General features: G+C 37.0%; 1 protein-coding gene across 4 annotated transcripts; it reads right to left on the reverse strand.

Annotated features, from left to right (window-relative positions):
- Positions 1-17,005: 17,005 nt before the first annotated feature.
- On the reverse strand, positions 17,006-22,463 carry LOC110916914 (two-component response regulator ARR18). Of its 4 annotated transcripts, none has more exons than XM_022161568.2 (8): positions 22,270-22,463; positions 21,768-21,851; positions 20,878-21,234; positions 20,449-20,525; positions 20,326-20,362; positions 19,126-19,336; positions 17,512-17,896; positions 17,006-17,418 (listed from the first exon to the last, which is right to left on the reverse strand). In XM_022161568.2, exons 3-8 carry the CDS (start codon positions 21,185-21,187, stop codon positions 17,275-17,277), a joined length of 1,164 nt encoding a protein of 387 aa, XP_022017260.1. In that variant the 5' UTR covers positions 21,188-21,234; positions 21,768-21,851; positions 22,270-22,463; the 3' UTR covers positions 17,006-17,274. The 4 variants fall into 4 exon arrangements, with proteins under 4 accessions (XP_022017260.1, XP_035841192.1, XP_022017258.1 ...); XM_035985299.1 differs by having other exon boundaries at positions 20,878-21,245; positions 21,740-21,851; XM_022161566.2 differs by having other exon boundaries at positions 20,878-21,245; positions 22,270-22,462.
- Positions 22,464-25,804: the final 3,341 nt, after the last annotated feature.

Raw genomic sequence — 25,804 nt, forward strand, 5'->3', positions numbered from 1 at the left:
TAGTCTTCATCGACGATATCCTTATATATTCCAAGAATCAAGATGACCACGAGAAGCATCTCCGTTGCATTCTCGAATTACTACAGCGTGAGAAACTCTACGCCAAATTCTCGAAGTGTGAATTCTGGCTAAGAGAAGTTCAGTTTTTAGGACACGTTGTGAGTGAGCGTGGTATCCAAGTGGATCCCGCTAAGGTAGAGGCAGTCATGAACTGGCAAGAGCCAAAGACGCCTACCGAGATTCGTAGCTTCCTGGGTTTAGCAGGATACTACCGAAGATTTATTGAAAATTTTTCGAGGATTGCTGCGCCCTTGACTTCCTTGACCAAGAAGAAAGAAAAGTACATTTGGGGCCCAAAGCAGCAAGAGTCCTTCGAAATACTGAAGCAAAAGCTAAGCAACGCACCTGTGTTGACCTTACCTGAGGGTACAGATGAATTCGTAGTTTACTGTGATGCATCACACACAGGCATGGGGTGTGTGCTTATGCAGAAGGGCAAGGTGATTGCCTATGCTTCAAGGCAATTAAAGGTGCATGAAAAGAATTACACCACCCACGACTTGGAGTTGGGTGCCGTTGTATTTGCACTTAAGTTGTGGAGGCACTACCTTTATGGCATTAAATTTGTGATTTATTCTGATCACAAAAGCCTCCAGCACCTGTTCAACCAGAAGGAGTTGAACATGAGGCAGCGCCGTTGGATGGAAACCCTGAACGATTATGACTGTGAAATCAGGTACCATCCCGGCAATGCGAATGTAGTCGCCGATGCCTTGAGCAGGAAAGAAAGGGTAAAACCCATTCGAACCAATGCCAAGAGCATTGAAGTTAAAAATAATTTGATGGAAAGGATATTAGCTGCGCAGCGTGAGGCTGTGTTGGATGCTAATTATCCTAATGAAAAGCTGGGAGTAACTGAGGAGCAGTTGACTCTTAGCAAGGATGGAATTCTTAGGATGAACGGACGTATATGGGTTCCGATTTACGGAGGACTACGTGATGTTGTTCTCCAGGAAGCCCATAGTTCCAAATACTCAGTCCATCCTGGTGCTGATAAAATGTACCAAGATTTAAGGGCAAATTATTGGTGGATAGGCTTGAAAAAGTCTGTAGCCGCCCATGTAGCAAAGTGCTTGACTTGTGCTCAAGTCAAAGCCGAGCACCAAAAGCCGTCTGGCTTGCTACAACAGCCTGAACTTCCCGAGTGGAAGTGGGAATGTGTAACTATGGACTTCATAACCAAGTTACCCAAGACCAGGAAAGGAAACGATACAATATGGGTCATAGTCGATAGGCTGACTAAATCAGCTCACTTTCTACCCATCAAGGAGACGTATAGCTCCGATATGTTAGCCCAACTTTATGTTGATAAGATTGTAGCCTTACACGGCATACCTGTGTCTATTATCTCCGACAGGGATACTAGATACACATCTCACTTCTGGAAAAGTTTCCAGCAATCTTTGGGCACGCGTTTAAACTTTAGTACGGCTTACCATCCACAGACGGACGGCCAAAGTGAGCGTACTATCCAAACGCTAGAAGACATGCTTCGTGCATGCGCGATCGATCTAGGTGGTAACTGGGATAAAAACCTACCCCTGATCGAATTCTCCTACAATAATAGCTACCACACCAGCATAAAGGCTGCGCCTTTTGAGGCATTATATGGTAGGAAATGCAGATCGCCTGTTTGTTGGGCGGAAGTAGGAGAGGTCCAATTATCGGGACCAGAGATTGTTTTCCAGACAACGGACAAGATTGTCCAGATCCGGGAACGTCTCAAGGCTGCCCGCGATAGGCAGAAGAGCTACGCTGATCCAAAGCGTAAGGATTTTCACTTCGAAGTGGGTGAAAAAGTATTACTTAAGGTGTCACCCTGGAAGGGGGTGATGCGCTTCGGCAAGAAAGGCAAACTGAGTCCGAGATACATAGGACCTTTTGAGGTCATTGAACGAGTCGGATCAGTTGCCTATAAACTGAACTTGCCTGAAGAGCTCAATGGAATTCACAATGTGTTCCACATCTGCAATCTCAAAAAGTGCTTCGCCGACGAGTCGTTGGTGATTCCACACACAGATGTGCATATAGATGAGAGCTTAAGGTTCATAGAAAAACCCTTGTCGATTGAAGATCGACAGGTGAAGAAGCTTCGCAGAAAGCACGTACCGATTGTAAAAGTCAAATGGGATGCTCGTAGAGGTCCTGAATATACGTGGGAAGTCGAAGCTACAATGAAAGAAAAATACCCCTATTTATTTGAGTAAATCTCGGGTCGAGATTTATTTTAAGGGGGTGAGGATGTAACACCTCGAATTTTTGTGTCCAATGATGTGTTAACACGTGTCATTTGTTTACACGTGGCATCTATAATAAATAAAGGACTAATTTTGACAAACCTTGAAAGTATATAAATTCGAGGGTTATAAATGTCAACAAGGGTAAATATACTGTATAGTATCCCTAAATAATGCTTAAACCTTCAAACGAATAAATTATAGATCGTACAAAAACAAAACGCGGAAGAAAGTGAGAGATTACAAACTACAGGGGTTAACTGTGTCAACATGTTTAATAATACCTCTGAGTGACCCTTTAACGTTCCAAAGACTTTGTAACGGTATTATACCCTCACTAAAATAATATATATGAATTTCGCGAAGTTTCGATATGAAACGAGAAAGTTACGATCAAATTCGTAGAAGAAGGGTTAAAAGCGTCAACAGTGAAAGTTAAGGCTTTCCAATATAATTAATAAATAAACCGGGGACTTAATAATGCGGGTAATTAACACGAGGCCCCTATCGGTAAATAACCGAGGGCCAAACCGCAAAGTTACCCCTTCAGAACCGAAAGGTCAGGTGAATCATTACGAAAGATTTCGTTATTAATGGCCCGATTCTGTAATCATTATAAAAGATTTGAAAAATTCAGAAAATATAACCTCACGCGACCCGCGTAAGGTTTAGACATAAGTCGAGGCGGGCCGCGAGCCTCCTCACTAATTCGCCTGATTTCTTAACCTTTAGGCGACCCGCATTAAAACGCATGGGAACTCCCATGCGGGCCGCGTAAAGTGCCCAGATGCAGAATGGTTGTAACTACTTGGCTTTTGGAACTTTTGAACGATCAAACACCAATTAATGGAGCATGGGCACCCTACATTTGACCCATAACACTTAGGGGACATCTACCCATCACCCCTGACCTGTTGTAGGTGTTGTAATGATCATACATGCTTGACATTGGCTATAAATAGCCAAGTTTGGCACATAACATTCACACAAATCAAACAACACCTCTCTGATCATTCTAAGTGCTTCCAAGCATTCTCTTCTGCTCTATAATCAAGAACACACTTCTGTAAGTCGTTCATAACCAAGTTGGCCTTGCATTTCCATAATTTTAGCCTATAAACGCAACCGTCGTAACTAACGATTGTCATTGCAATATCTTGCAAATGATTCAGTCTTATGACGAATCAAAAATGGTTATGAGTTGGTATTTATGTGGGTATTAAACCTCTAAAATGGTTCCCCCTGATCACCACTCTAACTATGTCAATTATCGAGTCAAACGTGCGGTTAAAAAGTCAACAGAAAGCTATTTTAGCGATTTATGCATAATCTGTAATGTATATGTTATGGAACCTGTTTTGATAATCATAAAACATGATAATAAGTATATAAACATGTTTGCGCTCGTTTGAATCGATCATTTACTATGTTGAACCGGTTCGGAGCCGAAAGTCGCAAAAGTTTGACTTTTGCTTTGACTTCAGTTCTGACCCGTTTTAGTGAGGTATAAATATACCTTAGGACTCTCTTAGGACCAGGTCACATGTTGGTATACACCTCTGTGGTCGGTTCATGAGTTATCCGAGTCTTTTACGTATTTCCGTCATTCGCCTAAAAGTTGACCGTAACGGCCTTTTAAAATTAAAACGAGTATTTCGGACACGTGAACGGACCAAAACCTTGCTTGTTAAATTATAAGCATGTCCCTAAAGTTTCACGTCAATCCGAGGTCTAGAATGAGAGTTATGCTAAAAGGCGCACTTTTAAGAAAGTTTTGTAAATAACGGCGCAATTAGCATAACGCCCATCTGACCCAAGTTTTCGCCACCAAAACTTTTACCCATTGTGGCAAAATAATATTTTGGGAATTTTAAAGATTTTTAATAATTTTTACCTTGCTCATAACCTGCGGTTATGGCTACGGTTCGGTAAATACCGAATATGCCCTTTTTGGCCAAAACGGGAGTTCTACAAGGTCTTTTGACCCGATTCCAATTGCCACTGGTTTTAAATAATAAATAAAGTATTTTAAGCTTTATAAGCTGTTCGGGAAACTCAGATTTCCTGTAGAACTCGAAAATCCCTTTTAAAGTCTTTAAAATGACCGAAAAGCCCCTACGGGGCATAATATAAACTTAAACTCGTTACGGGCATTACGGAAGGTATCTTACTGATACCAAAATACTTTTAAGGCATATTGACTTAGGAAATGAGCGTAGGACTCTTGTGGTTAACCGTTTCGCCTATTTGCGCACACGGTACGGCTCATGGAACTAGTTTTCGTGCAATAGCCGATATGGGTCAAATTATATTATTTGAACCCCAAAATCCAGAGTATGAACTATAAACCCATATAAAACAAGTCACTAAACTTGTTGGGTCCAAATCATACTCCATTCTCGGTTTTCGCCTTTACGTGCGAATTAACCATATCCATATATATCGGAATCAACCGGTTTAAGCTACGGCTAATACAAGGACCGTTAGGATTCTAAGAGGTTAATTAAAAACCTTCGTTCCAGATTAGGAGCCCCAGTAAAAGCTATCGGTGACTTGATCTAAATTAAGGATTAATACTTGCAAAGGTAAATACTTTTGACTTATTTCCCCTATATGGGCTTGGGTTACGGTATATTAATATCGCTTGATTGAGCATTATATAATTCCATCGCTTAGGTGGTTAATTGATTAAATATGATCGGCTCATTTAAACAGTTTTGTTGCTTATAAGCCTTTGGGGGGGGTTTAATGACCGTTGTCCCGGATATCCTCGGCATCATTTTACGAAATGGCCACGACCATCGACATCCCGGTGTAGGCGTACACCCGGTATAAAGTGTCGACATTAAAATTAAAAGACGTAGCCGTTGGTTTTTATACTACGGTTTTACGCAAACGTGGTGTGTCTATAAATCTTTAACCCGGCACGACCCGGGCTACTGAACGCATAAAAGAACATGTAAAACGTTCACAAGATCATTATGAATTTTCCCAAGTTATAAAAGAGTTTGTGCCTTGTGCAATCAAATCAATTTTAAATAAACATTTTCAAATGTGTCAGTTGAATGTATTTACCAGTGTAAACTGACGTATTTTCCCCAAAAAGATTAAGTGCAGGTACCTAAACGTAATTGGCTGGTATTAGCTCCCTAGCGTCGGGATAAGCCTCGCAAGCTTGATTGCAGTATCTAATGGAACAATACTTTACCTTTATTTACGATCCACTGTGGATATATCCAACCCCTGTAATACATTTTGATATTACAATCAGAGGTTGAAATTTATATATTTATCTTATGCTTCCGCTGTGCATTATATAATTGTGTGGTTTGACTATATTGTTGCCAACATCGTCACGGTAATCCCCCACCGGGCCCACCGGTGAGACCCGTGGAAATCGGGGTGTGACAGAAAGTCTGACCAGCGAGGATAAGATTACAACCCTGAACTATGTGTGTGGCCTCTAGACTTTTACCGTTAGCTAACTCTACGACATGCTTGGTGTTTAAGGGAGTTGGTGCACGTTTTAACATTTGGCTAACTTTTAGAGACATATAACTTGTATCCGCACCTGAATCAAATAAAACAGTAACATAAAAGTCGTCAATAAGAAACTTACCCATAACTACGTTGGGATCATTCCTTGCTTCTCCCTGCCCCAGCACAAATGCACGTCCCCTAGCTTCGTTGCCATTGTTGTTTCCACCGTTGTTTCCATTGCCTTGGTTATTGTTGTTGTTGTTGTTGTTGTTCTGGTTTCGGTTTAACTGAGGGCAGTGTCTTTTGAAGTGACCTTCAGCGTCACAATGAAAACATCCCTTGTTGCCCTGTTGCTGATTCTGCGGTGTCTGCTGCTGCTGCTGGTTCTGAGTTACAGGCCGTGGGCTCCTACATTCATTGGCCTCATGACCCATCTTGAGACACCTCTGGCAACGACCCTTGTTGCACTGGCCACTGTGGTGTCTGTTACAGTTGTTGCACCTGGGGTGATTTCCGCGATAAACTCTCTGCCCGCGACTACCAGAAGACTGCTGACTGGGACTCTGGTAGTGGTCAGTCTTTTGCTGCTGAACCTGAGACTGAACTGTAGCTGAACCCTTGCTGGAATCCCCCTCCCATTTCCGCTTGTTGTCATTGGGAGTAGCAGGAGTAGCAGAAGTGGTAGCGGTAGCAGTAGCGTTGATACGTTTAGGCAGCTTGTTCTGTTCCACTGCCTGATCCGTGAGGCGATGAGCAAGACGCTGAATATCCTGGATATTGTCGAGGTTAGCCGATGTCACATGGATCTGGATTTCTGATGCTAGACCCTTGAGGTACAATTCAATGCGCTTGATTGGAGGGTCCACCATAGTTGGAAACAAGATGGCTAGCTCGTTTGACCATTTCGTATAAGCCTCAATTTCCGACCCTGTCATTTTCAGATGGTAAAGCTCCACTTCCAACTTGTGAATGTCATCACGCGTGCAGTATTCACGCTTGATCAGTTCCTTAAAATCGTTCCAAGGTGTGGCGTTAGCAGCTGCCAACCCTAATATCTGAATTTGCGCGTTCCACCAAGTCAGCGCAATTCCTTCCAGAGTACCAGTGGCGTATTTCACCCTTCGAGCCTCAGGGCATTCACACATCTCAAACACCGACTTGAGCTTCTCAAACCAATGGAGGAGTCCCACTGCTCCTTCAGTGCCACTAAATGTACTAGGACGACAGTCCATGAAGTTCTTGAAAGTGCAAACAGGTTGCTGAGCGTGTTGACCTATCGTGTGTAAGAATAGGACAAGGTTAAACACAAGAGTTGGTCTAGAAGTGTAGGATCTAAAGATCCTAGTGTGAGTTACGACTGCAGGATATACCTCCTGCCTGTGCGGCTGCAAGTGCCGCAGCGACTTGTTCGTTAATGAGAGCTGTCAACTGGGCTTGAGTCATGTTAATACGTCCAGACATGATCTTCATAGCAAAGGTAGCATAAGTGAGAGAGTGGTTCACGAAAAATTGCGATGACAGAAAAGAGTAAGCACACGAGTGTTCTCAAGCAATAGTGGTTACGTGTATCTAAGCATACGCTGAGCAAAGTTCTATGTCTAGCAAGTAGGCAATATAAACATAAACCATATTACCTAGGATGTTGAGCCTTGCACGTGGAGCGAAGCGTCGTTGTGGATCGTTGAGCACGGTTCTGGTTATAGTCCGGTTTTAATAAAAACGTTTTCCCCATATTAAAGCCAAGTTCTCTATAACCAATGGCTCTGATACCAATCTGTCACACCCCCAAAATCCACACGCGGAGTACCACCGCTTGGAGGCGTGACATGACCAGGATCAAGCCACCAATCATATTGAATATAAGTGTAAATAATAAATGTAATTCATCAATACCAAAGGTGTTTTCAAAACCAAACATAATCAATATGTGTAGCGGAAGCATTAATGTAAAAATCCAACATAAGTGTCAAGTTCTCATAATGTAAATGTTTAACATGGAACTCAACAGTCCATGTGCCCACAACGATCGCGCCTCCCGTGCAAGCTCCAAGTACCTATGGTCCTGCAAGGCATGTAACAAAGAGTCAACAACTAGTTGAGCGAGTTCACAGTGAGTAAGTTCGTAATAGTAAGTTTGTTTCGTAACATGTGGCTCTACTAGGCCGATAGTATGTTCTATTAGTGGAGGCTTCCCATAGTTGCATATACACTAGACTATTTGTAACCATAAGTGTTCTTCTTAACCCGAGAACAGTAGAACGTACAAGGTTTACGTAGGTTTTACGTAAGCATCCTTCTCAACCCGAGGACAGTGGTACGCGGGGGTTTACGTAGGTTTTACGTAAGTGCCTGTCACAACCCGAGGCAGTAGTAAATATAAGTTTACGTAGATCCTTAGGACAGTGATGAGTACAAGTAGACGTAGGTTTTACGTATGTATCCTTCGCATCCGAGGACGATGGTAGATAGTCTAGTAACAGTGTAAGTACAAGTATTTGTTCAATCTCATTCCGTCAATCCCATTCCCTACCCACCGGGAATCCCATGCCTTGGTAAGAGTGTGAACTCACCTTGGTTTGCTCGGCAGATTACACGAAAGGTTACTTGAACTTAGAGTGGTCAACCACGTCCTAACATCCTAACAGGGTTACCATACGAGTCAGGTCTAGGTTCAAGTAATGCACGTATGCTTACACATAAGTTAACAGGTTACGAACATGTATAGATCATGGCAAACACATAACAGTCATGTAACAACTTCAACTTGTGCAATTTATCAAAGAAACCCAATATCACCCAGCCTAACTTGTTGTGCGATCCACAACATATTGTGCGATCCATCATAAACCCAGCCCAATTAGTTAAGCAGCCCAACATGTAACGGCCCAAACAATATAAAACAGTCCATTAGCATATACTTGGCCCAAATATCACCAACACTTGTCTTGTGCGACTCAGCCGAACTTGTGCGACTTGATTTGGGCTGATCGGCCCAACTGCTTATCATAATATATTAAGTTGGGCGGCCCAACACCTGGTGCGATTGGCACAATCTTGTGCGATCCACAAGATGTTGTGCGGCTGTGCTTAGTGAGGTTGTACAAGACGCTTTAATCGGTGTACCCTAGTATAATCAACTTGTGCGATTCCCTTGTGCGTGTGATCTTGTGCGACCAGAGCCTCTTGTGCGATCAAGAGGCTTGTGCGATGGGAATCTTGTGCGATCAGTTACAAGTTTCCTTGAATCATGGCAATCGGTTATAATCATCTATAAATTAATTCCACTGTTTCCATTTTTGAAATAAATCAATAATCATACTAACAGTTTCCAATCCAAATCAATACTCGATCAAACAGACGTTTTTAACAATGATACATATGAACCCTAATCATAGATTAAACCCTCATCATCATTCTCATCATTGAATCAAGCGGTCACATTTAACACTAAACTTCCCACTTCACCATGTATAATACTCGACGAGACCTATGAATCAATTGAGCATCCAATACATCACAGCCTATTAACTTATGTTCGATTCAATGAGATTTACATGCGAGCCGTTTATCACAAATACCACTTCGTGTTTCCTCATACACCCTATTCTTTGATATTAATCAATCACATGGATCACACAATCATATATTTCAACAACTCCTCTAACAAGAACCCTAATCATATATAAGGCCATAACATGAAATCATGCATTAACAATCAACAGTGAAACACTAACCGGGTGTATAATAAGATGAGAAGTAATCCGAACAAGAAAGTCTTCGATCCGAAAAGGGGATGCTCGCTGTCGGCTTCAAGAGGAGAGGAAAGAGAGCTAGGGTTTGTGTGTGTTATGAGAGTTGTAACAAATGAGGAGTATACCCCCTCCTACTAAGGTTATGCGTGCAAAGGAAAGTGGGCCGAACCCCTTAATGGGTTGCCCATTCGGTTCAAGTTCAACAGAAGTGGGCCGAGAGTCGTAGAGCCCAAAGACTTGTGCGTTCGAGTTGCTATTGTGCGATTGATTTATTTCGTGTGATTATACATACTTATACATACAAGCACAACACGTATTCACATAACATTCACTTATACATTCATTAAATTAGCATATCAAATAATTACACCAAGTTCACATACGTTACATTAAGCACATGTATAAGTTCGGAAATACGAGTTGTCACATTTTTGCTTGCACTTGTAACACACCACCTCTGCCTTTCCTTTATCCTTAGATCTAACTTCTTCTTTAGATCTATCATCCATCCTCCTTCTATCACTCCTCTGGTACCTCTGGCCTCCTCCCCTCAACCTCTGCTCAAATGTTTTGGTGAGCAGTGCAATTGCATCAGCAAAGGCTGAAAAATCTGATGATGAATCAGAAGTTTCAAAGACCTGGCTGTTTGATGGTTGTGGATCATTGGAAGTTGTTTGTCTTTGTGAGTTAGAGATAAGAGCTAAAGATCCCCCTCTTTGAATGGTTTCTTCAAATATTTCTTCCTCTCTGGGGATCAAGATGCTATATATGTCATGAAGACTCATGTTTCCTAGTTCTATGGTTGAGGACAAAGTCATTGTGAGACTTCTCCATTCTCTAGGCAAAGCATCAAGAAATTTTATGTTTCTTTCATCATTTGATTTAGTTATTCTAAATTTCTTTAGCTCGTTTAAAAGTTTGTGAACCTTTGATATGTGTCATTTAACTTTTCATTAGGTAAACTTTTAAACCTTTCATAGGATGAGACGTTTTTATTGTTCTCTTGTTTCTTTTCATCCTTTCTCCTCCTTTACAAAGATTTTCCAACTGATCCCATATTTCCTTAGCTGATGCACAAGCATCAACTTGTGAAAATATGTCATTGGGGATGGCCATTATTAAGAGTGATTTTGCTCTTTCATCCCCTGCTACCAGTTCCTTGTCTTCCTCACTCCAAAGTATTTCCCTTTTGGGAGCTCGGGAGGCACGGATAGCAGGTAGTTGGTCAGTTGCTGGAATTGCAGGTATTTCAGTCATTGGTATATGTGGACCCCTTTCAATGGATCTAAACAGAGCTCGGTCATGACCATTAAGGAAATTGACCATCCTGATTTTCCATTGGGGGTATTCCTCCATGACCAGAGTCGGAGGTTTGGACATAGAACCAATATTGAAAGCATTATTCCAGGTTTGAAAGCTGGCCATATTTAGAAAAAGAAGAAGAGCGATTGATCATTTGAAAATAATTTATTCAATCTGCTCTGATACCAATTGTTGGACCCAGTATGGCCTTAACAACTTCTTTTTACGTAATATGGCAAGTGATTTCAGTATATGTGAAAAAGATGTGCGGAAATGGAAATCAGACTTTCAAGAAACAAGACCTACAGAATTATCAAGTTTATATCACTTTGAAACAAATTAGTTTAACAAGGTGATTGTAAGATTATTATCTAATACAAATGAATCTTGATTTCTGTGGGTGAGAAGAGCAGTGGAGTTTGGGTGTATATATTAGGGAGATTTTAGAGAATCCTTACCTACACCCCCATACTAGGAACCCGCACCACAGATTCCGAACCCAGTCCTAGAATCTGCACCCCCAATGAGTGCAGACAATGTACAAGAACTCAGGACATTTGGTGAGGAAATTTTAGAAAGTAGTGAAAGGATGAGACAGGTGGGAGAGCGACTCGTCTGGAAGTACGACGAGCGCAATATGGATTTTTGGATGAATCTATATCCTTGAAAATGATGGTGGAGATGGTAGAAGTAATAATAATAATAATAATATAATATAATAATATATAATATGTGTGGTTGAAAAAAAAAGAAAAAAAAAAAAAAGAAAACTACGGATGCCTACTACTATTAGTGTAATTTTTATTTCAGTTGGTATTGTAATTTTAATTTTCAGTTATGGCTTGTACTAGATGCATATTATATAAAAATAGAGTAAAGTCGCAATGATCGACGCTTTTGACCAAAATGCGTGTCATGTGATTGGCTATATTAAATACTATTTTGTGATATTAATATGTGGTAAATGTCTAAAATTCAGATGGACAACGAAGTGAATCAGGAAAACCAGAATGATAACATCCAGAATGACAATAATCTGAATAATGAGAATCCGAACAACAATAACAATGGAAACCAAGTGGATAATAGTGCCATCCAACACATAGTGGCACAAGGAATTATAGATGCAATACCATTTATTATCCAAATTGTTAAGGAAGCTGATAATAAAAGTAAGCATAGCAGTAAGCGACCAACTGAACCTGAACACAGCGTGAACAATGGACCTGTACTTCAAGTGTCCATTCCCAAAAGAAGAAGAACCATGCCTTATGGTTGTTCTTATAAAGAATTCTGGTCCTGCAAACCAATAGAATTCTCGGGCAATGAAGGACCTATTGCAACTCTACGCGGGATATAAAAGAGTGAGGCTGTTCTAAAAATAAGCAAATGTGCAGAAGAAGATAAGATAATGTTTGCTTCCAACCTATTTAAAAACTCAGCTTTAGAATGGTGGAACACTATCCTCCAATCTAGAGGAAGTGACAGGATTTACAACATGGAATGAGAGGAGTTTAAAAATATGGTAGGAAGGAAATTCTGCCCTCCCAATGAAAAGGAACAGATAGCGAATAAATTTCTGAACTTTAGAATGACTGGAGTAGATAGTAAGGGTTATACTACTACATTCTTTGAATATGCTAGAATAGTACCAACCCTTGCATCACCAGAACCAGTATTATTCTCCCGTTATATCTGGGGATTAATCGGGGATATTAGGCATGTAGTCAAGGCAGCTAGACCTCAAACCATAGAATAAGCCGTAGAACTAGCAAATATCTTGACAGATGAGTTAGTGCGTACACGGGAAGAAGACCAAAGGAGGAACCTAGCTCAAAGGCTTACCTAGGAATTCCGTTTTGGAAATTCCAACCGTTGGAAAAACGTAGGTTCCACATCTGCACCTTATTGCAAGTATTGCAAAAGGAAGTATTCTGGAAGATGCTCCATATATTGCAATTTCTGCAAAATATCAGGACATAAGGAACAAGACTGTAGGAAGAAAGCCAACAACAGGATATGCTACAACTGCGGAGAACAAGGTCATATCAAGCCAAACTGTCCAAAATTAGCTCCAGCTACAAATAACAAGAACACTAAAAATGCTAGAGCATTTGTTTTGACTGCAGATGAAGCCAAGATGATTCCAGAGGTGATAGCCGATACGTTTTTAGTTAATGATGTTAGTATTATTTGACTCTGGTGCGAACCAAAGTTTTGTTAATACTTCATTTTGCAAACTTCTAAATCAATCATTAACTAAACTCCCACAAGAATGTCTAGTAGAGACAGCAAATGGAGAAACGGTTAGGATTTCTGAAATCTTACAGGGAGCAAGAATAGAATTTTTAAATAAAAAATTTACGGAAAACCTTTACCCAATTAATTTGGCAGGATTCGATGTTGTATTTGGAATGGATTGGTTAATAGCCAATAAAGCCAGTATTTTATGTGATTAAAAGTCAATCCAAGTAAATTCACCAAAATTTGAAAAGATCACAATTAAAGGAGATAAACCATCTAGATCCATAAAATTCATCTCTGTGATGAAAACAACAAGTTATATAAGAAAATGATCATTAGTGTATTTGATTTCCATAATCACTAACACTAAAGGAAAAGAACTAAAAGATATTCCAGTAGTGTCTCAGTTTTCAGATGTATTCCCAGAAGAATTAGGAGGACTATCGCCAGACAGAGAAGTTGAATTCAGAATCCACCTACTATCAGGGACAGCACCAATTGCCAAAGCACCCTACCGATTGGCACCAGTAGAAATGCAAGAACTGAAGAAACAATTAGACGAATTGTTGGAGAAAGGATTCATACAGCCAAGCTCATCACCGTGGGGAGCACCGATCTTATTCGTCAAAAAACACCCATTTTTTACTCAAAAAACATCACCCTCCAAAAACAATCAAATTACTCTACCAAAACATCCATTTTTCAACTCAAAAAAAAAAAAAAAAAAAAAAAACCAACGAGGGGTCCTAATATTAATTATTTAAAATAAAAAAACTTGTTTTTGTATAAAAGTTTTGCTAAAACGATTAATATTGTTAAAATGTTTGTTAAAAAAAAAACCCCTTATACGCCTAGTATAGGCCTATACTAGGCATATAAGAGAGGCAAAAAAGACCAATTTACCCCAGTATAGGCCTAAATCAGGGGCTAAATGGTCTTTTTTCCCCTAGACGCCCAGTATAGGCCTATACGAGGCGTATACGAGGCAAATAAGACAAAATATGACATAATCAGAGATTCTTTTGGAAATTGAAAAAGGCTATACGCCTCGTATAGGTCTATACGAGGCGTCTTGAAGGGTGTCCAAATAGGCAAAAAGGTGTGTAAATATGTATACTCTAATTTTTTTATATATGTTCTCCACATGGCGGAGCGCGAGTTAAACTGTAATAGTTTATTTTAGACAAAGTTGGTCCATGCATTTTTACAATTTGCCTAGCAAGATGCTTTAAAAAATATAGAATAAACATATTTTAGAGAAATGTTAAGGTATTTAAGATGTATTTATGTAGACAAACAATGCCAAAATGTAGAAGTCAAGATTCCCTGCTTTTAAACTTACTGTCATGACTGTTGCCCTAAATGATAGAATGAATGTGAACTTAAAGTGGTTCTTTTGTATCACTGACAAAAATGAACCAACCACCACATGCAAACTGCAAGCTACGTAAACCTAACTTTTGATATTTTCCGTTGTCATTTTTAATTGTGGGAGTGAAGATATCTTTTCAACTCTCACCCGTTTTCAAATTCCAGCTGTAAGCTCAAATGTTAAAGTCATAAGTTGAATTTACTACACTTTTCATTTTGTCACCTTCTTTAAAATATATTTTAAAACTTAGCCTAATTTGTCAAACTTAGAAATATTCTCTTCATCCATAGTTGTTTTCCTCTTCTTTTACATCTTTTCGTCTTCTTGCATGTACAGCTTCCAAAAGGTTAACCTAACTAATATGGAATGACTACAAACTTAGAAATATTTCATCTATGTTTTAATATGACCCACCTGTGAAGATGAAAATTTCTGTGCTGAAGATATGATTCTTCTGTATGTATGATTTGTAATGGTATAGATTTATTGGAATAATGGTTGAAGCAATTTCCTAAAGGTGCTGTGAGTAACTGTCAAAGAGAATAGATAAAAGAGAATGAAGAAGGTTGTGTAAACTAGCATTCTTAGCTATGCACAACCAGTGGCGGATCCAGCCAGTTTTTTCACTGGGTTCCTTTTTCCAAATCATACAAGGTTTACACTACAAAAAAACGTTTTTTTCCAAATCATACAAGGTTTACACTACAAAAAACGTTTTTTTCCAAATCGACTGGGTTCCCGGGAACCCGGTGAACCAGCCTGAATCCGCCCCTGTGCACAACCTTAAATGTGTTAAAACTTACACCACTTCACTAGGATAAATACATAGAGTATCCTAGGTTAGTTATCCTTCTAGTTAGTTTGTATATTCTTAGCAATTCAAGTGTATTCTCTATTAGAAAACATTAAAAAAAAAAAAAAAAATGAAGGAAAAGCACCAAAGTAGGGTTCTGAAGGATAAACTTTAATGTATAAGTTACAATTAACTAGAGTAATGACACCATTCACCATATTACAAACATGCAACCTAAAAACACAAGTTGATTAACTACTCGAGTATCAATGGCACACATCCATAGAATAGGTTTTCTTCCAAGCAACTAAAAGTAATATCTTTCCTCTTGCCATCAAGATTTCCTTAACAACTAAAAATTCAAACTTCTTAATTTCCAAGCAAACAAATAAAAAATGGTTCAACGTACCATGATGTTGGCCTCTCAATTAGTATACAAACGATAAACGTTTTATACCATTTGTTTTACCTAATAGCATGATTGGATTCAGTGACCATTCTACCTCCTTGGACCCCACCAATATAGCTTGGCCATTGATGGATTATTATGAATACTGTATGATTGTTGTTGACTATTCAAGTTATAATATTGATTATAAACATTTAACTATTTCAGCTTGCCACTTGCAAGTTAATGCCCGTAAAACTACATAAGTAACCTTTACAAAATATTTGCATCCACCATCGTTTCTTTCAGTATATAGAGCATAAAAGTACACATCCTATCAAGGTCATGACAAACAATGGAAGTCTAATAAAAATGAATATTTATATGAGTACGACATGAACACTTTGGCATTTTGTGGATACTATAGTTTTGCCCACGAATACATAAGCGATGTTCCCGACCTCATCAACACAATTTTGGTTTATCTATTTCACAGAATTTTCATTGGTTCTAGATTTTCCTTTCCTATTTTGGTTTGTTTCTTTCGTTTTCTTTTGTGCTTATATGTAATCCAATTTAACTAGTGAATGCGGTGTTGACCCTAACCATCGTATGGTTCTTCATACCATTGGATACACAATACATTCTCCATACTAATTTGTAACTTGATATAATGGTGTTGTCCCTTATACAAGTTCACCTTGTTTTTATAGGCTTGTATTGATATTGTGTTTGCTTGACTGGACTGTCCTTAGGAGTCTCAGCGTAGAATATGAGTCACGGGCATGGGCTTATCTTGTGCTTTCCTTTAAATTCCTATCAGTTAGTTTTCATTTAAAAGTTGTTTTTATTCAAGATTTTTTTTTTTATCTTGTACTTAATTTTAGCTTATTGTCACAGTATATGTTATCTAGATGCTATATTATACTTTGAATGTCATGCAAAGGTTTTTGGAGTAGGGTTTTAGTGGAGGCAACCTCTCTATCTTCTCAGATAGAGGAAATGGTGGCTTCCATCCTATCATCCTTAAACCCTATCAATAGCTTTGTTATGAGTGGGATTACTTAGTACACTTGTTTGTTTGTTTTTCATTCATGGAAAATGAATTCCAACTTCTTTTTCTATATTGCACAATTTCTTTGTCATGCTATAATGTTTTTGTTGGTGGCTTCACTACAAGAGTATGTAATTCCATTATTGATGTCATAACATAATTTGAGAGTATATGAATCACCTACTAATTAAAGGGATAACTAAAATGAAAGTATTTCCCTAAACCATGAACCTTGGATGATGAAACAAGAAAATCTATTAAAAACACTGACTATGTGATAGTCAACAACATGACATGTATCTTTGTGAAGTATGGTTACCACATTTAGAAAACAAGGCGTTCGTTAAAATATAAATAGGTGCAATAACAACGTTGTCCATTTTACATGCCAACGAACTACAGCCAAAAAAGTTTCCGAGTAACATGGAATAAATAAAACCTTGTAATCAATAGCATTGAAAACAAGTACTTACAGATCTCACTAGCTTCTATGTCTATGGATGAGCTTGGTCAGATCTCAAGTACTCGTCTCCGTCTAGCCTGATGTTACATATCTAAATGTACATGAAGTATTTAACTTACTCTAGGATGGTCATGTCTCCTTCAAAGAAAGTGAGAGCGCTGTATTGATTTCAGAAGTACTCCTTGGATGTTCATCTGTCCCTTTATTTTGGCACAACCTAAGCTGCAAATCAGGATTCATTTCTTTGTCGTGACATCCCTTTTCTTGTCGTAACTGAAGAAAACACAATTTACAAGAAATCTTGTTAGAAATTTTCAGATACAAACATAACAAAGACCCACTATGTCAAGAAATTAAGAATGATACCTCATGAAGAAATGAGGCTTCAGATTGTGAATTCAATAATGCTCTAGAATAACTGAAAGATGAATGAGACTGTACAACATTCGTTGCTTTGTCAATGCAAACACTGAATGGATCGAAGGAGCCACTACTAGCACAGTTGCGTATAATAGGTGACCATTTTTCTTTTCTTTGATCCGGTGGAAACCACAACTTCTTGTCCTCCAGATATTGGCTAGGTCTCATAGGCCCATTTCGGGTTCTTGACTCAAATGTTTGGAATTTGTTTAAATTGGAAGGCTTGTCTTGTATTTGATTCATGATATCTTTCCTCATATTATTCACATGTCCAAATTCTGTTCTCACCGGTGATGACACGAGACTTTGATTAGATAGCCATTGCTGGTGCCTTTTGATAGAAATGGAGATGCACACACAATTTGTAACAGTTAGGAACTGAAAAAGGATAATATGAATTTTGTTCACATGTGATTATCAAATTCCCGCAAAAAAGAATTGAGAAAAGTGGTTGCTCTACATTTGGTTTAAAATTTAATTGACTTGATACCAAAAGCCCACCCAGAAGATGCTTTCATTCAAGTTAATGTAGTTCTAAAATTCAGAAACTAGCTAGCAACAATAACTTTCAGTAATATCCGGGCGTGATCAATTATTGCAAAACAAAAAGTTACAGAAAATATTAATTAACCATAAACTAGAAATAACAATCCCTAAAGAATCATCGGAATAAACTAAAAACACCATCCAAGTACCTCAATAAAACCCTCTTGAAATGCTACTCAAATAAACCCCTAAAAACTGAACAACACAAATACCACCATTGTAGGATGGTTTAGCTTTCATTTTGATCTCTAGTTGATCTAGGAAGCTCGTTTTAAACAAATTGAACAATTTGAATTTGTCATTCCCTTGTTGCTTTATCTCTACAAATATAATAGCTTAAGCAATACTAATGCCAAATATAATGTTACTTATAAGATCTATAGACATGTGAGTGAGTGTTATATAAGATCCACAGAGTTTTGTCATGACCACCTATCTAGAAGAAGAAAACCTCCAAACAACATCCTTAGCTAGAGTTGGGTAGCAATGACATTACTCCATCATAGGAAGTTGGCACTACATTGTGGATGCTTTTACTCTGATCCCTAGCTAGAAATATTGTTTTAATAAGTTATGACATTAAAATGTGACACAAATGCGCACCAAACTGAAAGTAACAAGTACTACCTCGTAATCGTAATCGTGTTTGTGATCTGACGACAGCTAAAATCAAATATGTCTTGTCCTTGTTGGAACACTTTTAATGACATTTTCCGAAACAACACTAAAGGTTTTATTTTCTATTAAAAGTTTTCTTAAGAGCTGGATAAAATGTATTAGTTTACGTGTTTACTCACACTTTCAAAAATTGTCACAAATATATCCAAGCTTATTACCACTTTTTTCTTCACTACAGGCAGTTCATTTAAAACATGCATACTTACAAACACTTTTATATTTGCAAGTGAAACACTCCTGACCGATTTTGACGCAAACATGCACGAAACCTCAAAGAAAAAAAATCAGAAGTGGGATTTTTTTTAAAGTTACCTAGAGTTTAAGACCTAAAATTACCTTGACAAGAAATGTTGGACACTTGGTGTTGGTCTAAAAGCAGAATCCAACAGATGACTTCTGGAGTAATAATTACCCACTTCTAAATTTCTTGCTAGATCGATCCCTCCATTTGGTTGTTTCAAATGTCCGAATGGACTACTTCTGGAGTACAAATTGCTATATATGTGCGGTCTTCCTTGCATCGCCATTGTCGCCCTTTGGGATAACACTGTAGTATATAAATAATGTATTAAATTGTGATACATCATTTATTCTTCAGCTTTATTATATTACCATATTCTAGGTTTTAATGTCATGTTTCTTTCAACTAAACTATTAAAAAACTTGATTTGCAAACCAAACTTATGAGAATGCATTGTTTCAGCACTGATGCTGCAGCCATCAGTTGTAAACAACTTGCTCGATCATTGCTTAGTTTAGAAGAACTTTACCAAATCAAAGTAGATGCTACACTGTTAGTATATGTTAAAAAATAACGACCATTACGCCAAAATTTGATATTTTAAAATCAAACAAGTCTGTTAACATTGTTTAAAAACAGTCTGTATAATATCTTTAATTACTTCCCTTCAACTTTAATATGCTGGAAGGATTGATATATGTTTTAGTTTTTGGAAGTATATCGACTAGAGTTAAAAAATGGATGATTTAATATTCTATTAACACAAACAAATTTGTGTACTTGTCAGATTTGCTATTTAATTTCTTTTTGAACACTAATCCTCTTTGATGAGAATGTCACCAATTTTTGGACACTTCACACAAAAGTTCAATAATTCATTTCTAAGATAATTTTCAATATAATTTACGTATTGGTATATTATAGTCGTAATACACTATTGAAATGTTTCTTATTTCCAAGTATTTAAATGATCGCTTAGTTAAAAATTAAGTTACCAATTAAGATACACTATTGATTTAGTTGTTTATTATTTCAAAATGATTTTCTTTTGCCATATTTTAAATTTCATTTTTGACATAACAAATATCCCTAGACCCTATCAATAACTCTGATATACATAAACGAGATTATAATGGATACGTTTGTTTATTATAAATTTGATTACACTATTGCATGCATTTGTAATATTAGTACCTTTAATTCTAAAACTAAGTTTTATTATTCATGTAACTGAATGACCACCTTACTCTTTCTCATAATGAAATTGTTTTCCTAGAGAAAGATTCATGTCTTACCTTGACCAGAATCATCAAGCTTCTTGCTTCTATACATCTAACATTAAAAAGACATTCTTGGTTAGAATTGATGAGAACTGGAGAATTCTAAGAAGTCAATATGACAATGTTGAATTTACTTACCTGCAAGTGACTTTTTACATGAGCGATACTTAGACCTCTCACATTCATTAGCTGGAGAACTGACTTGGGAGTTGCTTCTGCAGTAGAGCCAAAAACATTTCATGTTTTGACCAACTAATAAAAATAAATACCTTTTTTTATTTAATTAGAGCCTACCAACTAAACATCTATTAATAAGATATATATATTTTAGTTAAGTTTTCCATTTTATATAACAAATCTAAGACTAAATTAAAAGAAGAAATTGAATTAAGTAGGTATTGTGTATCCTACTTGTGATACTTTAAACTTCAAAATAAACTGTGGGAATTGAATAATTAAAATACTTTTACATCATATCATAGATGGTATCAAATTCTTAACATGGAAAGGAAAAGGAAAATTTTATGACTTCACACTCTATATAGCGAAATAGTTTAGAGAACTTACTATCTTGCCCACCGAGTCTTTCAATAGCATTTACGAAAGCATGATGGAGTTCGGGTGTCCAACGAAGTCTAGGCATTTTGGAGCGCACATATTGCCTAACAGGACCTTTTCTATTCTTTGAAGAACTTCCTTCATCAGTCTTCTCTCCATCCTCTCCGGACAAATCATTATCTTCTTGGCTGCTTGCCTCTTCATTCAAGTCAAAAGATATGACGTGCTTATTTATCGAAGAAACAGATGATGAGTTTTCTCCGTATCGATCAAAACTAGCCTCCTCATTACTCCCTAGCATACCCAAATGTTCTGACATGGTTGCTTTCTATTGTTATACGGAATTAAACCACTGAAGTTTTAAACCTGTAAATCTCCTGCAATTTGTAATTATAATAATTATACAATGTGGTCTGTACATTATATAAGGTAGCAGACTAGAAAGGTAGGAAGCATAAAACATGGATCAAACTATCTTTGAAAAAAGATATGCAGTTGATCCAAGAAGGGAGTAAGAAATCCATGTTTATAAACTGTATCCAGAGCTAGTGTTACACACATAGTTATATAGGAATTAACACTTTGCATTCCCCCCTTTAGTATACTGCACCTACCATGAGAGTAGCATACTTAATTTGGTAGTTAATAAATTAATTTAATATTTACCTTCTTTCATCTACTTCCATAATATACTAGTAACAAAGATATCAAATTTGTTGGAAATCTAATAGTTTTAATTGTTCTATGCACTTAGATATCAAATATGAAGTTTAAAAAGGAGAAGTGAAGGTGATGAAACATAAGACTATTTCTTTTCAAAAATCTTGCATGAAAAAACATGTTGTCAGGTAAGAATAATCAACTTAATTACTATATGTTCAAACTTCAAACCCTAGTACCTTTTTCCAAACAATAACCGTACTTCTTTAATCCTTTCCAGTTTTCTGGGATATGATGAAAGATTCCAAAAGCTTGAGCAACCCCTAAACAATTGAACTCAAGTCAACTAACCTTAAGTGTAAGAAAAGTTTCAACTGTGAAGGTATATCTTCCAATAAAAGAAAGGATACTAAGGCTAAAGAATTCTGAATAGTGAGAACATGTTATGCTTAAATAGTTAAATGAACATATGTATGTAAAGATAAACAATTAAACAAAAATTATTAATTGATCAATCATCCAAGTGATTGTTGTGTGATTTAAGAAACTTGAAGAACAAAACCAAAAGAAGCTACTACTGAATAACCAGATTGAACACAAGAACTCAACAAACTTAGGAAATATTAGATAGTATATGACTGATAAATTCGTGTTGATCGATCACCAAATTCTTTTTTCGTGCAAGTAGAGAAATCGTGGAGGATTAATATCTAAGTGCTTCAACCCTTCTTTTATAAATACCTTCATAATGTCTTCCTACCACATTCCAGAAATCAATCAAACAAACATGTGATTGATGCTCACCAGGAGAGAGAGAGAGAGAGAGAGAGAGAGGGAGAGAGAGTTATATATATGGAGAATTAGTATCTGTTTTTCTATGGAAGTTGGGATGGTTCCGTGTGATTTAGAAATGGAATAAAACCATCATTTTTCCAGACCAATTCCGGATTTATATATATTAATATTCCATGAAGACTTTTGTTCTAAAATGGGATTTTTATTCTTCTTTAAAATCAACAAAATTAAGGTCGGTCCCGACGTTCCACTTGCAAATAATGCAATAGTAAGTATATGGTAAGTATACTAATTCGATTTAATATTATTTTTTAATGTCCTGACGAGTGAGGTCCTTTCTGATTGAAATAAATTATCATGTGACTCCAATAAACCCCTTTCTTCTACTCTACCTCTGTCCTTGACAGTTGTCTTACCCTAAAATCAAATCTCTCTCTGTCATCCAATTATTTTAACAATTTGACCTTTGTTTTAGAGACTCTTCTGGTGACCAATGCTATTCAAACTAAACTATTACACTATTCTTCTATTCATTTAATGGAAATAAAGAATGAAAAAAAATATTAGGTGATATAGTTTAATAAGAGTTATGAGTAATCTGAAAGCACACAAAAGAATGAAGAATACCGTTGGTTATGTGCCTCACTCGGTGCATTAAAGCTTTATGTTGATAGTTGATCATAAATAAAAAGATTCAAAACTCTAAATTATTTAAAACCCAACACACATTAGTTTTATGAATAAAACCTCAACACTTGATGAACAAATGAATACACATCGTAAGTGTGCATCATCCAACTTGTAGAATAAACCAAAAAATAAACATTTGTTGTGAATTGCCTGTCAATGTTACTATGTTAGGTCAAGTTCTGCCAACTTTACACACACCTTTGAGTGAAGTTTGCCAAGTTGCTTTTCTCTAAAAATTAACCACATCCCTATGCAAGGGCCATTCTCAACATTTAGGTTTTGAATAATATATGTAAATCACAGGAAAAATGTAAATTAAGGATAAAATATTAATTACACCATTCAAAACAATAAAGTATGAATAGTACGTACTTAAAAGAAATGTTTGTAACTATTGCTGCTTAACAAAGGGGACCATTTCTATTCAATGTCAAGGACCCATATTTTCAATTTCTTCCTACCTAAAACAAAGACTTTCTTCCCATTTTGATAAACCCTAAACTTATGTCCCTGGTCACTGTGCTTTCATTCTTTTGCAGATTACATTCACGGTATGTCAGTATTGCGTATGCTTATTGGACAATGACAAAATTTTCTAAAGATGTTGGTCAATAATGGGGGGCCTAATGACTAAAACTAGTCTTTCTAACTTCTATATTTTATTTAAAGAAAATATAATCGACATGCATTATTTTCTGCTGATTGAAAAGGAATATTGCCTCATGCATGCACAATTTGATAATATTATACTTATCATTGATAGCATCATTACGTTTTGATTAATAACTTTGACTTGAACATACTATCAAAATAAATATATCTATAAAAGGAATCTTTGGGTCATGAAATCGGAAGACCACTATATAATATTTCATGTACACACTTTGGTAATTTTTATGTCATAAGTCTATTCTAGTTAGTTGGATTTACTTAAAACCAAAGAGAAATTTGAATGAATTAATATTGTTGCAAGTTAAAAGATGTGAAGTGCACGCTTATTCGATATCATATTCTCATTTTTGGTACCAACGAATTAAAAGGGGTTCCAAGGAGGCATTGTCCCCTTGATTTGGTCCACGAGACAGGACCCCTAGTAAGGTCCAAGGACAGAGCCAAAAGGAGGGGTTTCAGAGGCACAGGTATAAGGGGTTGAGACCCATGATGAGCAAAAGTTCCTATTTACAAAGTTACTCTCTATCACAAAACATATATTGTTTTAAGTAGTTGTGATTGTTCCCCAACAAAAAAAGTAATTTTCTAGATTATCTTGTTATTTTTATTTTGAGAGTACCATTAAAATATTTTAATCTAAGAGTGTTCATACATGATTGGGAGGGATATCCACTACATTCCTAAACTATAAAACTTAAACATATTATTGACATCTAGATACTAGTTTGTCCCTTGAGGTATAACTGAGTACAAGAAGTTATTGTTACTCTTTATTGTTTAATCATATGGGAGGTAAATAAATGTACCTTACTAATCACGGGAGGATGTCCCATATATCTTTCATGAAACACAAATTGCTTTAACATTATTTTGACAATTTGTAAAGTATTTACTAAAGGGCATAGAAATCAATTGTTTGTACTCATTTTCAAGAACATATAAGTTACCCTACATCTTTTATTTATTGGCTTACCATAAGAACATCGTTGAGCTTTTGACTACTTAACAATGGTAGTTAGGAAGTCAACAATATTTAACAAAAAGTCAACATGATAAAACACATCTCAATACATGTGCCCCCAAGCTGAACGGGAGTAGTAATGTTAAGTATGGACCTAAGAAGGTCAAATCATATAGATGACAACCCTATGGTCAACAAGTTAGCAAACTGATCAATAGTAGGCAACTACTGAAATGTGATACCTCACGAAAACGTTTAAACATACTTGTTTGTCAGTGGCTGCATACAAAATTTCGGGACGAAATTTCTTTGAACTTGGGATAATGTGACACTTCAGGTTTCCCTGCATGTTTTCACTTTTGTGTTATAATTATGTAAATAATCGTGTGAATATAATGAATGGACATTTATGATATAATTGTTGCTTAATGTGTAGACGTGTATATGTATATATATTTGATTTGTGCGACGGATGGGTGCAGCCGCACACTTCTGTTAAATACACACACCCACCTCCGTCTCGTACACCTTCACATGGCCGCACACCTGTTATGGAGTCCAGGCCCAATCTGCAAGCCCATCAGCAACCCTAGTGAAGCTGCACAATGATTTGGACCACACACAATACATGTGTGCGGTATCTTTTGCCCTTACTATTTATATTTATGAGCTGCCACATTCAGGGAATGTTTCCCAATCCATTTTGACAGCGGCAATCCCAAAATATTCTCTCTCTCTCTCTCTTACCTACTTTCTCTCTCTAAAAACCCTAAATAAAAACACACCAAATCTTGTCCTTCTTCTTTGGATTTGACGGCAACATCACTATCCCTCGACGGTAGTCGGTGATTAACATCCGAGAGCTTTATTTCTTCTTCTATTTTGCACAATTTTCACTCTCGTTTAACCGATTAGTATTACCACCTTCATACTTGATGATAATACATGATAAAGGTGCATGTTTGGTTGATAATTCGTATAATAAATGACTGTACATGATTGATAACTGTTTCGGTATAATATTTTGAATATTTGTTTGGATATCATGAAATGTGATGATCTTAAGTGATGAATCAGTTAGTTGAATAATGAAAAACGGGTTTAAATATGGTTGAATGTTGCAATGCATGCCTTGATGATGATGGCTGGAAATCAGTT

The sequence above is a fragment of the Helianthus annuus genome, chromosome 16, assembly GCF_002127325.2.
Source record: "Helianthus annuus cultivar XRQ/B chromosome 16, HanXRQr2.0-SUNRISE, whole genome shotgun sequence".
NCBI classification, from domain to species: domain Eukaryota; kingdom Viridiplantae; phylum Streptophyta; class Magnoliopsida; order Asterales; family Asteraceae; genus Helianthus; species Helianthus annuus.

What these genes read in the sequence shown, in the direction of transcription:
- LOC110916914 (XM_035985300.1), bottom strand. Translation starts at nt 21,187, where the DNA reads ATGTCAGAACATTTGGGTATGCTAGGGAGTAATGAGGAGGCTAGTTTT. An exon ending in ATGTAAAAAGTCACTTGCAG is followed by an intron (nt 20,363 to 20,448) that starts GTAAGTAAATTC and finishes TTTTAATGTTAG; the next exon opens with ATGTATAGAAGCAAGAAGCT. An exon ending in GTCCAACATTTCTTGTCAAG is followed by an intron (nt 17,897 to 19,125) that starts GTAATTTTAGGT and finishes TTCTATCAAAAG; the next exon opens with GCACCAGCAATGGCTATCTA.